The 16,690-nt window shown below is 29.0% G+C and overlaps 1 protein-coding gene across 1 annotated transcript in view; it reads left to right on the top strand.

Moving 5' to 3' along the window:
* Positions 1 to 887: 887 nt before the first annotated feature.
* The window catches only part of LOC143223723 (U5 small nuclear ribonucleoprotein 200 kDa helicase-like), a 53,368-nt gene continuing 37,565 nt past the window's right edge, over positions 888 to 16,690 (top strand). The window contains exons 1-8 of the mRNA XM_076452062.1: positions 888 to 947; positions 3,229 to 3,324; positions 4,862 to 5,015; positions 5,444 to 5,543; positions 6,198 to 6,334; positions 7,989 to 8,078; positions 9,052 to 9,222; positions 16,537 to 16,674. Coding sequence (XP_076308177.1) covers positions 3,260 to 3,324; positions 4,862 to 5,015; positions 5,444 to 5,543; positions 6,198 to 6,334; positions 7,989 to 8,078; positions 9,052 to 9,222; positions 16,537 to 16,674 — 855 coding nt within the window. The 5' untranslated portion in view covers positions 888 to 947; positions 3,229 to 3,259. The remainder of the gene's footprint in view (positions 948 to 3,228; positions 3,325 to 4,861; positions 5,016 to 5,443; positions 5,544 to 6,197; positions 6,335 to 7,988; positions 8,079 to 9,051; positions 9,223 to 16,536; positions 16,675 to 16,690) is intronic.

The following is a 16,690-nucleotide window of genomic DNA, read 5'->3' as shown; positions in this document are numbered from 1 at the left end:
CTCTAACCTCACATTACACAGCTAACTGAAATAAATAAATTTTACAAAATTGAGCTTGACCAACAAAGAGGCAGAAAACTGCAATTGAGGCAGCCAAAGGTTGGTAAATGTCTTTGTTAGCCAATCAAAATTAAGATCATTCATGAAATGAATTTGTGGCTTATTCATAGAATTATTTATTATTGGTAAAAATCAGTTAGATTAGCAACTTCTAACAGATAGAAAAACCAATGATTCTTGGTAACACCACTTTCCAACAAAAACTTTAATGTCACACTGCTTAGAAGTAAAACCTGATTTTCTTAGTTTTCAGTACACAAAATATTTGTTGCTTTCTTTTTTAAAGGGTCTCCATTAGTTTTTTATTATTATTAAAACATTGATATAAGAAAATAGTTTACATAAAGAACTTAAGTTCAAAATTGAATTTAGTTTTTTTTCATTACAAATATTATGCACTTGACTCTAGCCTAGATGACCACACACCTCCATCTGTACTTTAGGCTTACTGTACCAACACTCACTACTCTTACAAGGTTTTGTACCAACCCTCTCTCTCGGGTGTTCTTGCATCCCCATCACTAAAATCATAATATATAGATGGTAATCAAACTATTTTATCTATGGTGTGAAATAGACATAGGTTTTTATGTAGAATAGATAACATGGTGTATGTATGTAATAATGAAGCAGAAAACAGTGTTCATGTTAATTACACATGATGTAGCTGTTGGTGTCCTTAAACATTATAAGTGCCCAAGATATATTGTTTATAAATTAAGCAGGATGTGTTTGTACTAATTAAATATTGTGCAAGACAAAGAACACAGCTTTATACAATGAAAAACATACAAGTAAATATGTTGAATTTCTTTTCTTTCAAACCAGAAGAAAATATTGATGAAACATACGGTGTCAATGTGCAGTTTGAGGAGTCTGATGATGAGGTAAGATGAATTATGTAATATAGGTTCATGTTTATGTAGTATAACACAGTTCTGTTGATTTATTAAATTTGGTTCTTTCACTAAATACTAAGCTGTTAATGGTACTGTATTGAGAGTGCTTTTTAATGTTTGCTGTTTAATGTGTTTCTAGTTGAAATAGTTAACCCTTTCAGTTTATTGTGTTGTTGAGCCAACATTATGGTATCTGTTTGTTTGTGTATGTGTGTTACATTGTGTAATGTACTCCTTTCCTATATTACTATAAAGATGTTATTTCCCTTGTCTGTACATCCTAGAAGATTCTTGATGTTTTCTAGTAGTTTTGAACGTCCTGTGGAAAAAAACAAGTTTTGTGATTACTCCATATCCTCAAGATGATCTGTTTTCACACAGGATTTTAGGATAAATTCTGGATCTTTTATGCTATTCATTGTTTTGGTTCAGCAGCTGAATACTTGTGTTTAGTCTTAAGAAACTGGAGAAATGAAACGGAGAGATCAGTTTTGCTTTCACTTGCATAACAAGTTTCTGTCCCTGTCGTCCCAGAAAAATGAAAACGGTAAATGTTGAAGAAGCAAAATAAAAACATCGTAAACTGTATAGTCCACAGGGGCACATAAAACTAATGAATTGGTTGGAAATTGCCAGAAATGTTTATATTATTGTTTCAGTGAGATGACATTTTGAACTATCCTGTTCATTATATAATAAATAGAGAATTTGAAATTTTGAAGGTTGAATTAAAACATTATTTTAAAATTAAATATCTTAAATATTAGATGAATAATGAATAAAAAGAAAAAAAATAAGGTAATGGAACATATTATTAGGTTGAGGAATAATTCGTTGAGCGTTTTTAAATAATTTCATTCAAGCATAACATGCAAGACTATACAATACTTCAGTGCATGAACATATTACACCCAAAACATTAATTATGATACTTTATTTCATGTAATACCTAGGTATATAGTTTGCATTGTTTTAAACGAAATTGCAAGAAATTAAATGCGAAAAGCAGATGGTGTCGAAAATGCTTGATTTTGTCCACTTGACATTCTATTTAATGAGCTGAAAATGAAAGCAAAAATTAAAGACATATGAAAATCAAACACACCATCTATTAGAGCAAAAATTTATCTACCAAATGACATGAAATATTTTGCGAAAGCATTTCATTTATGAATATATTTTTTTAACTTGAAAACACGCTCACGAATTATTCCTCAACCCAATACATTCTTACTGTGTGTTTGTCCAAGTCAGTTGAGCTAATACCCCCTAAATTGACCTTTATAGTTTCCATATCATAACTTCTAATATGTTTGTATCTTTATGAAATTTCATAAGCTTTCAGTAAACATTACAAGTCTTTCGTATACAAAAATTTAGACTTTGTAATGAAGTATTTTCTCTCAGTTTATCTCTGAATATTTGGAGTGTTGACTGTTCCAAGTGATTTGATGTGAAGGTTTAGAATACTTTTCTTCATCTCAAAAATCTCAGATTTTATTTGCATAATCTCTAGAACTTCCTGAATATGTTTCAAACTTTTATTTGGCAAAACTTTATATTTTATCCCATATTTTCTCTACCCCAAATTTATTCAAAACTGATCAGTTTGATGGAGCTTGAAACAACCAAAACAAATTTGAAATAAATCAAAGTAACCATTTCTGAAATATAGCATTAAACTATGTTTATCCTAAATAGCTTTAAACTCGTAACAGAATGCATTTGTTTTTCTACTATATTTTTAACTAGATGTATACGTATTGTATTTCTTGGCTTTTGACCTTTATTTTTCTCTAACAAGTAGTGTTAAATCTTCCTGTCTCAAGCATGTTTGTTTCAGATATTAAATATAAAAAAGGCCACATTACAGTTATAACTAGCCTATATTCTACAAGTATCCACTGTTGAAACAGTGCACAATAAATAAAATCACAAGAACATTATATTTAAGTTGCTGTACTTGTTATTAGGTTTATTTTTGAAGTAGGTAACTTGTTCTGATTGAAAGATGTAATTTATTAAAAATTACATGAAGCTCTTCAGTGGATAAACACTGCAGCGAATGGGTTACCAAGAAGTAATTTTCTGAATAAAATTATCTTGTTTCTTTTATTTTTGTTGTAATAAATGAAATTTGAAGTGTGATGTGTTACAAACTTATTTTCATATACGTGTATAAATATGAAACTGTCACATATATTTATTTATAAAATATTGCCATATTTGTTTAAACAAAACTATAATATTTATCCATTCACCACTACAGGATGATGAAATGTGTGGAGAGATAAGAGAAGATGATTCAAATGATGAGAATGAAGGTGAAGAAGCCACTGTTGACTCAAGGCTTCAAGCTACAAATGTAAGTGAAGTGTACAGGTATCGTAAATAACAGTTTTGTGAAAGTTTATTTTTCTTCAATAAATAATTCATTGATACATGTTATACATAGTCCACTCAGTAAATTAGGCCAAGTTCATGACCCCATGTTAATCTTTAAGAGTTTCTGTGCAATAACTTTTCGTGTTTAACACACTTTCAGTAAACACTGAAAATTTTTGTAGACAAAATATCAAAATTTTTATTGAAGTATCTTTACTAAATAGTTCTCTGATGTCAGAGTTTGGCTGTTCTGAGTGCCAAGTGATTTTTGAGATCAAGAATACTGTTCTTCATCTGAAAATTGTCAGATGTCTTTTACATAATCTTTAAAACCTTCTATATAAATTTAAAACTTTTTTTTTCAAAATAAAACTTATTTTATTTGTTGTTTTCTCCACTCTAATTCTAAACGAGGTCATGTAATTTGACCAACCATGTAATCACTATAAAAATAAGAAAGAAATCTAAATTAACCATTTCTTTTTTATAGAATGACTTCACATTGTAACAGAAAACTACATTTCTTTATCCTAAATAGCTTACAGCTTGTAACATTATAAGTTTGTTTCAGCTTAAATTGTATTTATTTTTTGTCCCTAGAACTGTGTGTAACTTATAATCCAGTCACACAAACTGTAAGTCACTTGGCCAATGTGTAACTCATCACCCTATTAAGTAACGTAATGCACAAGCTAATTGTGAGCATTTTTTTGTGAAATTTTTTATTATCTTTATTTAATTTACCTATAATGTCCTGTATCTACAATAATGTCTGGCTTTCTCACTATACAATAAGAGCCATTAAAAATTCATCCAATCTTGTCTGTGTGTTGCCCATGAGGATAAGGTTTGAACCAAAAGGAAATGGAGAATTCTCTGAACAGAAAACAGCATATTATAATTTGGCATTTGATAGATTAAAACTGTTTCCATTGGTTATGAGCAATATTTAATACAGCATTAAATAAGAGTGTTTGCAATTTGTAATAAAGGATGCAACAGGTGGTCATGAAAAGTGGTTTCAGTTTTCTGTTTTACAGCTTGTAAACAAATTAGATTGAACACTATAAAAATTAGGCTCTGTATAAGTAATAACTATATTATAATTAGTAATTTAAGGTTAGTTCTGTGCTTTTAGAGCAAATGTCACAAGACTCATACTAGGGGAGACTGAGGATTTTAAAAACTATTTCCATAATAATTTAAAACATGTATTAAATATTGATTTATTAGCTATATTTTGATATCAGTTTTATTTAAACATCATGATAATTAATTGGTTTACTCAGATTTTTGAAGTAACTTTCTAAAAAGTTGTAGCATGCACTTTGACCTGCTCATGACAAGAAAGTTAAATTTGATGTATATTTTCTAAACAGTGGGATAAAGGCAATGTGAAGTTTGAATATTAACACTTATAAATTATTTTATAAAGTAATGGAAACTTTTTCATATGATGGAGGGAATGTCATTTAGGCTTATTTCTATGGGAAATTTTTTTATCCTTTTATTTTCAGCTTGGTGTGGGACAGGAGTCAGGATCAAAAAGGGACCAAACCATTGCATCCTCGTGAAATAGATGCTTATTGGTTGCAAAGAAAGTTGAGTAAATTCTATGATGATCCAGTGGTGGCTCAAACAAGAGCAGGTGAAGTTCTGGAAATCCTCAAGGTTTGTGTCTTGTATTGTTTGTTCACATATTGTTGGATTTAGTCCCTTGTGTTTTATCCAAAGTTTTGCATTCTTAGAAAATTGTGTTCTGTTTTGTAGAAGATAGTTTTAATTTCTTGATTGCCATATCTCTTATTATTGTATTTTGTTTGTTGTTAGAAATTCATAATATGGCAGAGTTGTTTTTATCAGCAGTTCAATACACTTCATGCATTCTTGATGTAAAAATAGAGTACTCTGGGAATTGAGAAACAAAACAACAAAATTCTAAACCAGTCAGCAACAAATTTTTCTAACATTTAAAATACTTCGTTATTGTAGTGATAATTTTTTATTTATTAGCATATATCTAAAGTTCTCTTTTATGTGTATTTCTAGTATGAGTAAACTTGTGCAAATAGTTTTTTATTACATATATTGTTTTTTAGACAGCTATTGATGATCGAGATATTGAAAATCAACTTGTTTTGTTGCTGGGATTCAATCAGTTTGAATTCATCAAAGTGTTGCGTCAGTATAGAGATATGAGTGAGTATATTTATAGTCCCAGTTTTCTGAGTTGTTTTGTACCTTGTCAGAGTCTTTCTTGTATAATTTGATAGCTTGTAATTGATATGTGTTTTGGAAATCTCATCTGATTTTTCTGTAATTAGCAGTTTCATTTCCAACTAAATATTGAAGTGTATTTGATGACCTAAAATGTGCTCAAGAAGTGTGAAAACATCTTATGAAATAATATGTAACCATATTTTTATTTTATTTTGTTTGATAATTAAATATCAAACTCGTGTTGTATATAACTGTGCATATGTAACAATTGTTTTAGTCCATAGTAAGTGATTTTAGTAAGAGCAATTATTATGAATTGTTTTAAAATATAGATACAATGCACAAGAAACACCATGTAAAGATGACCATTAGACAAGATCTACAGTGACATTAAAATTGTTCTACAGCATTATATCAATAACATGATAATTGGGGAAGTTTAAATTATTCTGATAATTGGTATTGTTCAAAGTACCTTAGTCTGTTTCATAATTCCTGATTAGTTTAGTTATCTGATATTTCTCATTTGTTGTTATAAGAATAATTTACCTATCATACATTCATTTTGAAAAAGGAAAAATATAGAATGTTTGTCATTTTTATGTTATCATAAAATTGAAATCTTATTTTCAGTTTTGTACTGTACCCTTTTGGCCTCATCCCAAAGTTCAACAGAAAAAACTAAAATTAGAGAAAAGATGCAAGGAGATCCTGAATTGGAAAAGATTCTTCGACAACTAGAAGATACTGGAAAAGAAGATATAGTTCAGGTATTAATACTAGAGAATGTGTGTTGTGGTGTTCAGAAACAGTATATTTGACTTAGTTTTATTTAGTTTCAAGGCATTGATATTTATCGGTTTTATTTGTTTATTTTTATATGTATATCATTTGTTTTGGGTTTTTTATGCACTCTCACAAACTGTAAGCAAATTTTGTTCTAAGGAATTATCTAAATGTATTTACTTGTAATAGTATATATATTCAACAAAAAGTCAGATCACGCATCACGCCCCACAAAAATAAGCCAAACCCCCCTTAGCCCCCAATATTGTTACCTACATACATTCATAAAATATGGAAAACACAATTGTTGTTGTTGCTTAACAATTAACATCAAAGAGACATAGATCTGTAGAACTCAACGTCTTCATTAATTTCATTTATCTTTTATTGAAAAGTAAAACACAGCATTCATGTATAAGTGTATTGTGTATAGGTCAAAACTATGAAGCATTTAGCCAGTGTTGTGTCCTCTGTGAGATCATTTTGCATTGTGTATCAGCCATCCAAAATTCTACTGATGATTGTGGCATACACTTAAAATTGTGACTTACAATCCAATTAATGTTATATTTATGAATAGATAATAACCTTATATGTTAAGTGACCAAATAATATTTCTAAACAATTCATGAATGAATTTTGAAATTGTCATTGGGCTATTTAGAAGTGCCTAATTTAATGTAATGTAGTAGTTACATTATTGTGACAGGTTCTTGGAACAATATCACAATCACAGTTTCACCTGTATGAATAATGTGAACTTATGAAGAAACCAGCCTTTCTGTGAAGGTCAACTGAAATTTAGACATTTTGTTTTGGTGCTACTATGACCATTCAATATCCAGGCTGTGGGTTTGCTTTGTTCGAGTGAGCGATTCCTGCCTCGAACACCTTAAACTTATGATTACCGATCCACTGACCATGGTGTACGCTCTGCGTACGACTAACCATCGGCTCAGCCCAAACGAAACCCAGACGCCAGAGTATGAGTTTCCAATGAAAACTACATTGAAAACGCAGTTCAAAATAGTACACCTTTCTGAAATGTACCTTGATATTTACATTATTATAAGTTACTAACTATAATATTTGCACATTAATCATAACTATTATGTATTCAATATCTTACATGTGTCAGGACACGTGTTGCTACAATCCTAAAAAATGAAAAATACTTGAGTGGATAAAAGCATAATTCTTTTATTTCAGTTGTTAAAAAAAATTAAACTGTTTAGGTTTTAATTTTTTTATTACCTCCCTCATGCTTACCACAGGTGGCTACCAGTAATTTTGTCATCCTGTACAATAATGGGAGGAAAAGTATTGTTGTGTGGACATATAGATGTGGTTTCAATTCTAATTTAACTGAAGCATTTACATCCATTTCATACAATCTTATGTTTGTTGTTTTTTGCCAGGTAGTCTAATTTAAATACCCCTGGTAATTATTGTTGGCATTTGTCTTTTTGTTGTTGTGTGAGTTACATTGAGAATGTTACAAGATAAAAACTTCTGAAAGTGTTATTAAAATTTGACATTGAAGTTTTATATTTTAAATGTTTTTTAAGTACAAAATTAATCATCTGAAAGGGTTTCATGATGTTAATTAGTATCAAAATAACATGTTTACATTTTCAGGAGGAAAGGGAGAGACGAGTGCAAGCTAGACAGGCCAGAATGGATGCTGACCTGGAACTTATGGATGTGGATGAAGACAGTATAATGCAGGTGAAATTATCATTTCAGTGATCGTAGAATTATTATGATAAAATCAAAGATTTTACCTGTTTTGTCTGTTTGCTCCAAGTCATTAACAAAAACTTTAATTTTCCAGTCTTACTGTAACAGTAATATTAATATGCTTATGGCTGTTATTACTTCAATTATTTTCTATACCTGTACACACACACACACACACACACACACACACACTACTTCAAAAACGTTTACAATAAAATAATTTGTCCAGAATATTTTTGTTTTTGTTATTAAACACCTGGTACCCAACTAGTATAAAACACATCCACAATACTGTTAGTGTGTTTGTGTTTTAATGAATATTAGTATCAGAATTTAAATTTGCATAGTTTTCAATGAATGAAAATGATTTATTACAGTACCAACAAAACATTAGGGACTACTTACACAGATGATATTCGTTTGTGACAGCAACAACATTCAAACAGCAACTATTATTACCAAAGATTTGTTCATGAATATGTGGAGTCAGACTTATAATGATGATTTTATGTTCTTAAAATCAAGCAGTGTTCAATAACTTGTAATTTAACCTCATCACAATAGGTCACAGATCAAAGGTTGGATAATGTCATTTATTTACTTGCATTCAGAAATTTAAAGAACTATTTTATGAATTTTATATCAATAAGTAGATTCTAATTCAAGTTTTAGCATTCTACATTAGTTAATTTTTTAATTTAAAAGTAAATACTGAAAAAATCACATTGATTTTTGTGAGTCACATGGTACGTTTAGTGCAGCACTGGTTAATGATTAGATATGTGATGTCTAAATACTAAGTCTATAAATTGGTAAAAGAAATATTTTGTCCTTTGTCATTATTTATGGTTAAATTTTTTGTTTGTTTTATTATTGAACACTTAACTATTTGATCTGAAATAGTTACTTTTGGTGCATTATAAGAGCTAGATGGTAAATTTACTGATTTCTGATTGGTTAGATTGCCCAGTGCAAGCAGTTAGACCTGGAGGATATGGCCTTCTCTCAAGGGAGCCATTTCATGGCAAACAAAAGATGTCAGCTGCCTGATGGTTCTTTCAGGAAACAGAGAAAAGGTTATGAAGAAATTCATGTTCCTGCTTTGAAGCCAAAACCATTTGATACAAATGAGGTACACATTTCTTCTTCTTTGTTGATAATAAATTTCAAACCTATTCTTGGTTTTATTAGTTCATTGTCCACCCCTTCCATAGGGAGGGAGGTTTGTGTCATATTTATTTATTTATTCTTTCCAACAAGTACGCTTGTATATCAGTTCTTTATTTCTCGACCAATAATCTCGAATCGTAAAGGTCATCTGCTTTGGTATAATAAGCATAGAAACCATTTTAAGTTTTCTCATTGTAGAGGGTCAACATTTGCCACACAAATACCTTGGACACCCTGTAGAAGCTAAAACATATAGATTTTGTATCTGCATGTTTATTTTACAGGATCAATGGTTTTAACTGGCTATTTCTTTGCATTTCATGCAGTTTAAATAAGAGTTGCACAAGTATACCATGCTGTGAACTGTACTGACACGAGGTCTGTATCTTTCTTGCAATTTTACAAGGGTAAAAGATAAAAAAAAAAAAAAAGTATTGCACTGTATATAAAAAGACGCTTTAAACCTAGAGACATTGTCTGCATATGTAAGTGTTACAAGAGCTTAGTATTAATATTTTTTGATTCACACATTGTATTAAATTGCATATACCATACTGAAAAGTTGATCTTGCTGTAAATTTCTTAAGTGTGACCAAACCTGTGCTGAAGTCATCAGTTCTAAGTGTAGTGTAAGGGCACACAATAGTATGCTTAAATGTATCTTTATCATAAGGAAGTCTTTATTTTATTCAGTGTTAAGTGTCCATCCCACTGAACTATATATATTGTAGTTCATGCCTGGAATATCATGATGACTATTTTAACATTCATGTCGCATGACTAGTGCCCTGGAAAATACCCTTACTCATAATGACATCACAGTTCACTCTACATTTATCCATGTCCACACTAAACACAATGTTGACTCCAATCTCCATCCAATATCATCTGTAAATTCCATAACTATGAACTTAAAATTTTGAAATACCACAACATCTTTTGGACTTTGTACATGAGAAATGCTGGTACAATCCAAATAAAAGGACTGAAGACATTAGGAAAAGTTAGCTTTTGTGGTTGACTAATAATACTATTCTAGTCACCACACTTTCTATTGTGGACAAGTTGCACGTAAATTTTGTGTTGATTTCACCTGAATGTGAATGGCTGGGTAACACAGTCTTGTGTTTAAACTTCAGTTAGTCACGTTACCACACATTTTATTATTATTATAATACAAGTTATGGTTTTTACAGTAGGTAAGATTTGTTTTTAAAATGGGCATGAAATTTTCATTGCTGATTCAATCATTCTCAGTACTCAAGTTTTAATGGTAAAAACCATTTGGTGTTTAAATCAACATTCAACCAAAGTGAAAAACCTTGTTTAAAGCAAATTTTACAGTTAAATAGTCATGCAAAATAAGTTTACAAGGAATGGCTGTTTTTAATTAGAGACACTGCATAGATTAAAAGGCTCTCCTTTAATATGTGCTATAAAATGTACCCTGGGTTTTTGAGGTGACTGAGAAGTAAGACCCATGTTATGGTGGGGATACACCATCTGTCAATTTTGGACAGAGAGGCACAATATTTCAACACTACTTTTCAAAGTTATTTTAAAATTACCCTCTATTTTATATGATATGCCTCTTCTGAAGATCACTGCTTGTGTATTTTGCCACAGATGATTTTAAGGATAATCTGGACCATTCATACTTAGCTGGTAAATTAACATATTAATTAAATATTGCTATGTACTCACCTTTGTGTTTGTTTGTTAATTATGCAGTAATTCCCCAACTGATTATCTGTAAATTGATAATTGAATGTTGAAAACAAGTTTTAATATCACTTGTGAGGGTAACAATATTTTCCTTTAAAACATATCACAATTGCAATTAGAAATAATTAAAGAGCTAGGTAACCAGTTTGAATTAAATATGCATAAAATAATATTCAAATAATATTTGAGTTATCAAAATATTTCTGAGACGTAGCATACTCAGTTGGCAGTAAAATCAGCCAATCTTATTAGGTGATAGTTGTATTTTATTTGAACATAGTAAAGAAACTTATGTCTACAAACATTTTATCTGGTTACATATCTATTAAAAAATAAAAAAACAATTGCCTACTTTAAGCCAAACATCATCAAAATACCTTCTTTTACCTTATAACTTCCAGTTCCATTTTTAAATTCATTTCTGCATATGTACTGCATTACATTTAAAAAAAAAAGTTAAAACTGTTATGTGATTCATGGGATATGATAAATCTAGACCTTAAGTGTTTGGTTGTAGCCACAACATAGCTGGCATTGTAGATGATATGTAGACACCAATGTTGGTCTACAAGCCCTTTAACATGTAAGATTTAAGGTCTCACTCTTGTCTTCACTGGGAAAGAGAAATATATTTTACAAACCATGATGGGTGCTACACCCACCTTTTATATTTTGCCTTGAGATCTCTGGTATACATGTAATTGACAGAAGTATGTATGGTCATCAGAAAGAGCTCACTTTATATTGTGCCAACACTTAATTTTAAATTTGGATGCAGTTTCTGGATCAAATTAGGTGTAACTGCTGTTAGTATTGTTCTATTCTTGACCACTTTGGAGTTTGTTTTTTTACCAAAATATGTAATACTTAGATGAATAAATAGCATTTAGATGTTTTTTTTTGTTAATTATGTATTATTTGTGTTTTGAAAAGTTTAATGATTTTTATAGGTTAACATGCTTCCTGGAATGTAAAAGTGACAAAATAGATGGTGTCATTTGCATGTGCTGAACTTTAGTGAAATGAAAATAATAGTTGTCATATAATTGTTATAATAAATCCTTAAGGATATCAGTTGATATACTGTCACAAATAATAAAAAAAACATTGAATTGAAAAGGAAAATTAAGAATAAATTAAGTGTGAAGATAAAAATGTGAAATTATAAAAAGTTTTAAAACACTTCTACAAAGGTATGTACATATTACCATTTTAATTTAAACATTTTGTTATACTGAATGTTGGTATTAATGGGTAAAGCTAAAGATATAGTAGAGTGCATGGGAGATAAATTGTAAACATTTACCTTATACAAATTTCTGATGTTAATTTAGAAGTTTCTAGAGATTATAAAAGTTAAATGTGAAAACTAAGATAATAAATAGTATTGTACTTCATAGAAAATTCAACTTGCAGGTGAACTATTCAAAGTTCAGTTACAGATAGTTACATTAACAAATTTTTTAATAGAAATAATAAATAAAGTAAAAAATATTTTTCTGAAATCTGAAACGTTTAGGAGTGTCTAGTGCAATTTTAAACGATTTCATCCACTAGTTTTACTTTTGAAACAAAATATTAAAAGAGTGATGTTACCTTTTAAAATATGTTAGAAATCATCAGCCATAGAGTTAAGATTAAAACAATTTATAGTTGCACCTCTTTCTTAGTATATGTGTATTCTTCTGTGTGAGTAAGCTTACTTGTACCTGGTTATGATAAAATATTCATCAAACATTGTAATGTATGTTTTTTTTAACTTATAATAAACTTCTTTTGTTACCAATTCAAGCCATATCTTAACTGTATAAGTTTACCATTTCTCAACTTATCTAATATCTTTTCATTAAAGAAAATGTTTTTAGAGTTCTCAGACATGTAACACAAATCTTTTCACAGTTCAGAAACTAAAGAGTAAAATCTACAGTCATATTTAAACTTTCTTTTCAGCTGTGTTTCATTTGTAAATGATCAAACCATTTTATTACAAAGTTAATATTTTCAAGTGTTAATAGATTGTTAGCAAAAATATTCTTTGGAAAGAACAGAAAAATTCTTTTAGATTTAAGTATAAGTTTTTTTTTTTGCTTACAGGTAAAATATTCAACTGTATGGAAATTAAAATATGAATTTTGCTTCATAAATGTCAAGAAATAACAAAAATATTTATTCTAAGATATTTCGAATTAAGATTGTTGAAATAATGCTATAATTAGTGTGCAAAAATTGCTGCATTATGTAATTAAATAAAAATTATTTAGTGCAATACAACCATTAGTATTAAAATAGAGAAGGTTTTTCAACATTATTAAATGTTGAGATTGATAAGTACTTTATTTTTTAATTTTCATTTTTATTTCTTATTTATTATTATAAAAGTAACTAAAGTGTAAAAAATTAAGGATCTTTTCAGGTTAATTAAGATTAAATTAGGTAAAATAAATAATATAGTGAAAATGTTCCACAAGGTATACACATGCAAACAGCTTGTAGCAGCTCATGGATAATGTAATTCCATAGCATAACATAAGCTGTGCATTCCCTTAGTAATGTGTAGCATGTAATGGCATTCATAATAATTAGACATGATTCAGAGGGTAATAAAACAGAAAAATAGTTATAAATAAGTGTATTGTTACAAGGTTAAACACAGCGTAAACGAACAGTATCATGCTACAATTTGAAGTTATTTTAGAAGAAAAGGTAATTTATATTTCTTTTCTGATGGTCAAACTGACTGGTCTCATAAAGAGATAGGATAGAGAAAGTAACAAATGAAATACAAAATATTACTGAAAAGAACTATTTATTATGTATTTAGGAGATTTGGGGGATCACAGAAAGGAAATTTAAGATGAGGAAAAGTATTTTTAGTCAATATGAAAATAACTGCATGTAGTATATTCATGGAGAAATCTTTAGTTTATTAAAAATACTTCATTAAAAATATGCTTTTTTGTATGTGAAAGACTTGTAATATTAACCAACAGACTGCCAAATTTTGTGACGACAAATACACTGTATTGAAAATTAGTAGTGTCAAATCTATAAAAACTAAGTAGGAAGAGGTCATATGGTTGACCAGATTGACCCAGTTCATGATGAGAGAGTTAATGACATTGGAAATTCTACTAAAGACCATCAAATCACAGAGCCTCCCACCATCACCATGTGGTTTTTTTCTTAACAAGTATGATGGAATATTGTGATTATTTGAATAGTTGTAATGATTGAAAAAATAATAACAATAATGATCAGAACCCATTAATTTTGATTTGATTTGTTAGTTATTTTTGTAACATTCAATTTAATTCTAATGCCAATAAATTGATTCTTGGAATAATTAGAATCTGTAATAACTGGAGACTCTTATTTCAATTGTTTATTCTGATTATGCAACATTAATCAATGTAATCATTAAAGGTAGTCAATTATAATGATTCAGTTTTCCAGCTAAAGTAATAGTAGCAGATTAACCTTTTTGAGACAGGTCTTCTTATGGTTACAGGTCAAAGGCCATGTCATCATATTTGTTGACTTCCACTCGGAATTTAATTAAATGGCTTTTATGAATTTATTTTTACAAATTTTGTATCAAATTGTTGATTTTAATTCAAATTTTAGTTTTATACATTTGTTAATTTCTGAATTCAAAAGTAAATATTAAAAAAAAATTAATTTTTGTCACATGGTATGTGAAATTTAGCACTGGTTCATATTAAATGTTTGTGATGTCAAAACATAGTCTGTAGTTTTTGTACAAATAAGGAACTTAAATTACCGATATGGCCATCTAAAATGTAAAATAATGGCAGCCTGTCTTTTCTGTTTGCCGAGGTATTGTTCAAGCACTGAATCAAACACAATGGCCCTTCTGACCTCTATTTTTTGAAAATGCTCCCATTTATACACTTACTATGAATAACCAATCAAATGCTCAGAATCTCTTTAATAGCTTTATCAGCATTTTTATATTGTCACCACATAATTTTCTTCTTCCAAAACAAAACTTCAAGAAAGTTGGTGGAGTCTTTAAACAAATATGAAATGTTGAGCATACTTGACTCAAATACATATTTGTTATAATTCTGTGGTATTGAAATAGTTATGATTATTTGGTTATTTCAAATGTTATTCTTAAAACCTAAAAAAACATTTTGTTTCACTTCCTCAAGCAAAATTTAAAAGGCTTAGCAATCTGTGGCAGGCAGCAAATTAGTACAAAGGTTGTCTTAACTAAAAGAAATAAGTGTTTGTACTTATTTAATGTTTTATGTTTTAAAAAAAGTTTTAACTTTTTATAAATAGTAATATATATGGTAGTGTATTATAACTGAAATGTAATGTGACTGTAATTTATAAAATACTTTTACTAGTCCACTAAAACATAATCAAGATAGGTCACCTTCTAAAGGTCAATATTCTTGGATATAGTAAGGCGAGTGCATATGTGCCATATTATTGTAACTTCTGTGATGTTAGCCAGCAGTGGCTGAATGGTAATTATAATAAAAGTAACTATGTATCTAAGTGTGTTATGTGATTACATTTAAGGTATTTAGAATAAACATATATATACTTGTATAAGTTACAATCATTCTAAAACAAATCATAATCTCTATTTCCTACTTTCATATGGTGGTTATGAGATTAGTTAGATTTATACATAAAGATTTCTATTTCATAATCAAAATAATGGATAAAAATTATGTTTTTCTTTAAAAAAATCCAGTAATTTTTTTGGAGGTTATAAAGATTTTACTTGTGGAATTTTAAATTTTTCTAACACACAAAAGTATTTTTAATCTTAAAGATTACATGTTGTATGATTAACATTCTGAATGTAAACATTTTATGAGAAAATCTTTCATTAAAAATGATCTTAATTCAAAACCTGATATTTTGTATATGGAAGCTTTATAATGTTTACCAATAGCCTGCACAATTTTGTAAACTGATGTTTACATTATCAAAAAAATTGTAGTATGCTTACTCACATGGATACTTTTGTGGTTACAAGTTGGTTGATTCCACCCAACTTGTAATAGTAGGGTTAATGCTAGTGAGAGAGAGCAGTGTAGTAATAGTAGCAGCTTAGTATGTTTATTAGAGTTGTGTATAGCTTCTATGTTATTGGTCAAACACTGTTGATCATATTAGTGAAATTTGACAGCTGTTGGTTTTATCTTGAGTTTGATATCTTCTGTATATGAATGATGATCTAAACATGTTCTTATAAGATGTTTTGTACTAATTGGCCAAAAATGAGGCCAAGATAGCAGCAGTTAACTAACACGGTTATCTGTGTTTTATAATTTTGTTGCATTATGAGTTATTTTCATCTTACATTTTTAAATATCAGTAGTATTTAGTCAACACATGACTATTGAAGCTGGTGTTACATAATTTCAGTATCTGAAGATTTATAAAGAAACTTGTCATTTAAATAAAAACTTCTTGCTTTTTATTTTTTAAATGGCTAATGTTTAACTTAAATTATATTTCATATTTATAATTTAGATTGAATATTTGTTGTTGTTTTTTTTTTCAGTCACTAGTCCAAATTGATCGTCTACCAAAATATGCTCAGTCAGCATTTGAAGGTTATAAGAGTTTAAACAGAATTCAAAGCAGACTTTACAAGACAGCAATGGAAAGTGATGAAAATATTATTCTTTGTGCTCCAACTGTAAGTATTCTATACT

This window comes from Tachypleus tridentatus, chromosome 8 (assembly GCF_004210375.1).
Source record: "Tachypleus tridentatus isolate NWPU-2018 chromosome 8, ASM421037v1, whole genome shotgun sequence".
Taxonomy (NCBI): domain Eukaryota; kingdom Metazoa; phylum Arthropoda; class Merostomata; order Xiphosura; family Limulidae; genus Tachypleus; species Tachypleus tridentatus.
The sequence above is the reverse complement of the archived record's forward strand: the minus strand, read 5'-3'. Positions and strand labels throughout refer to the sequence as shown.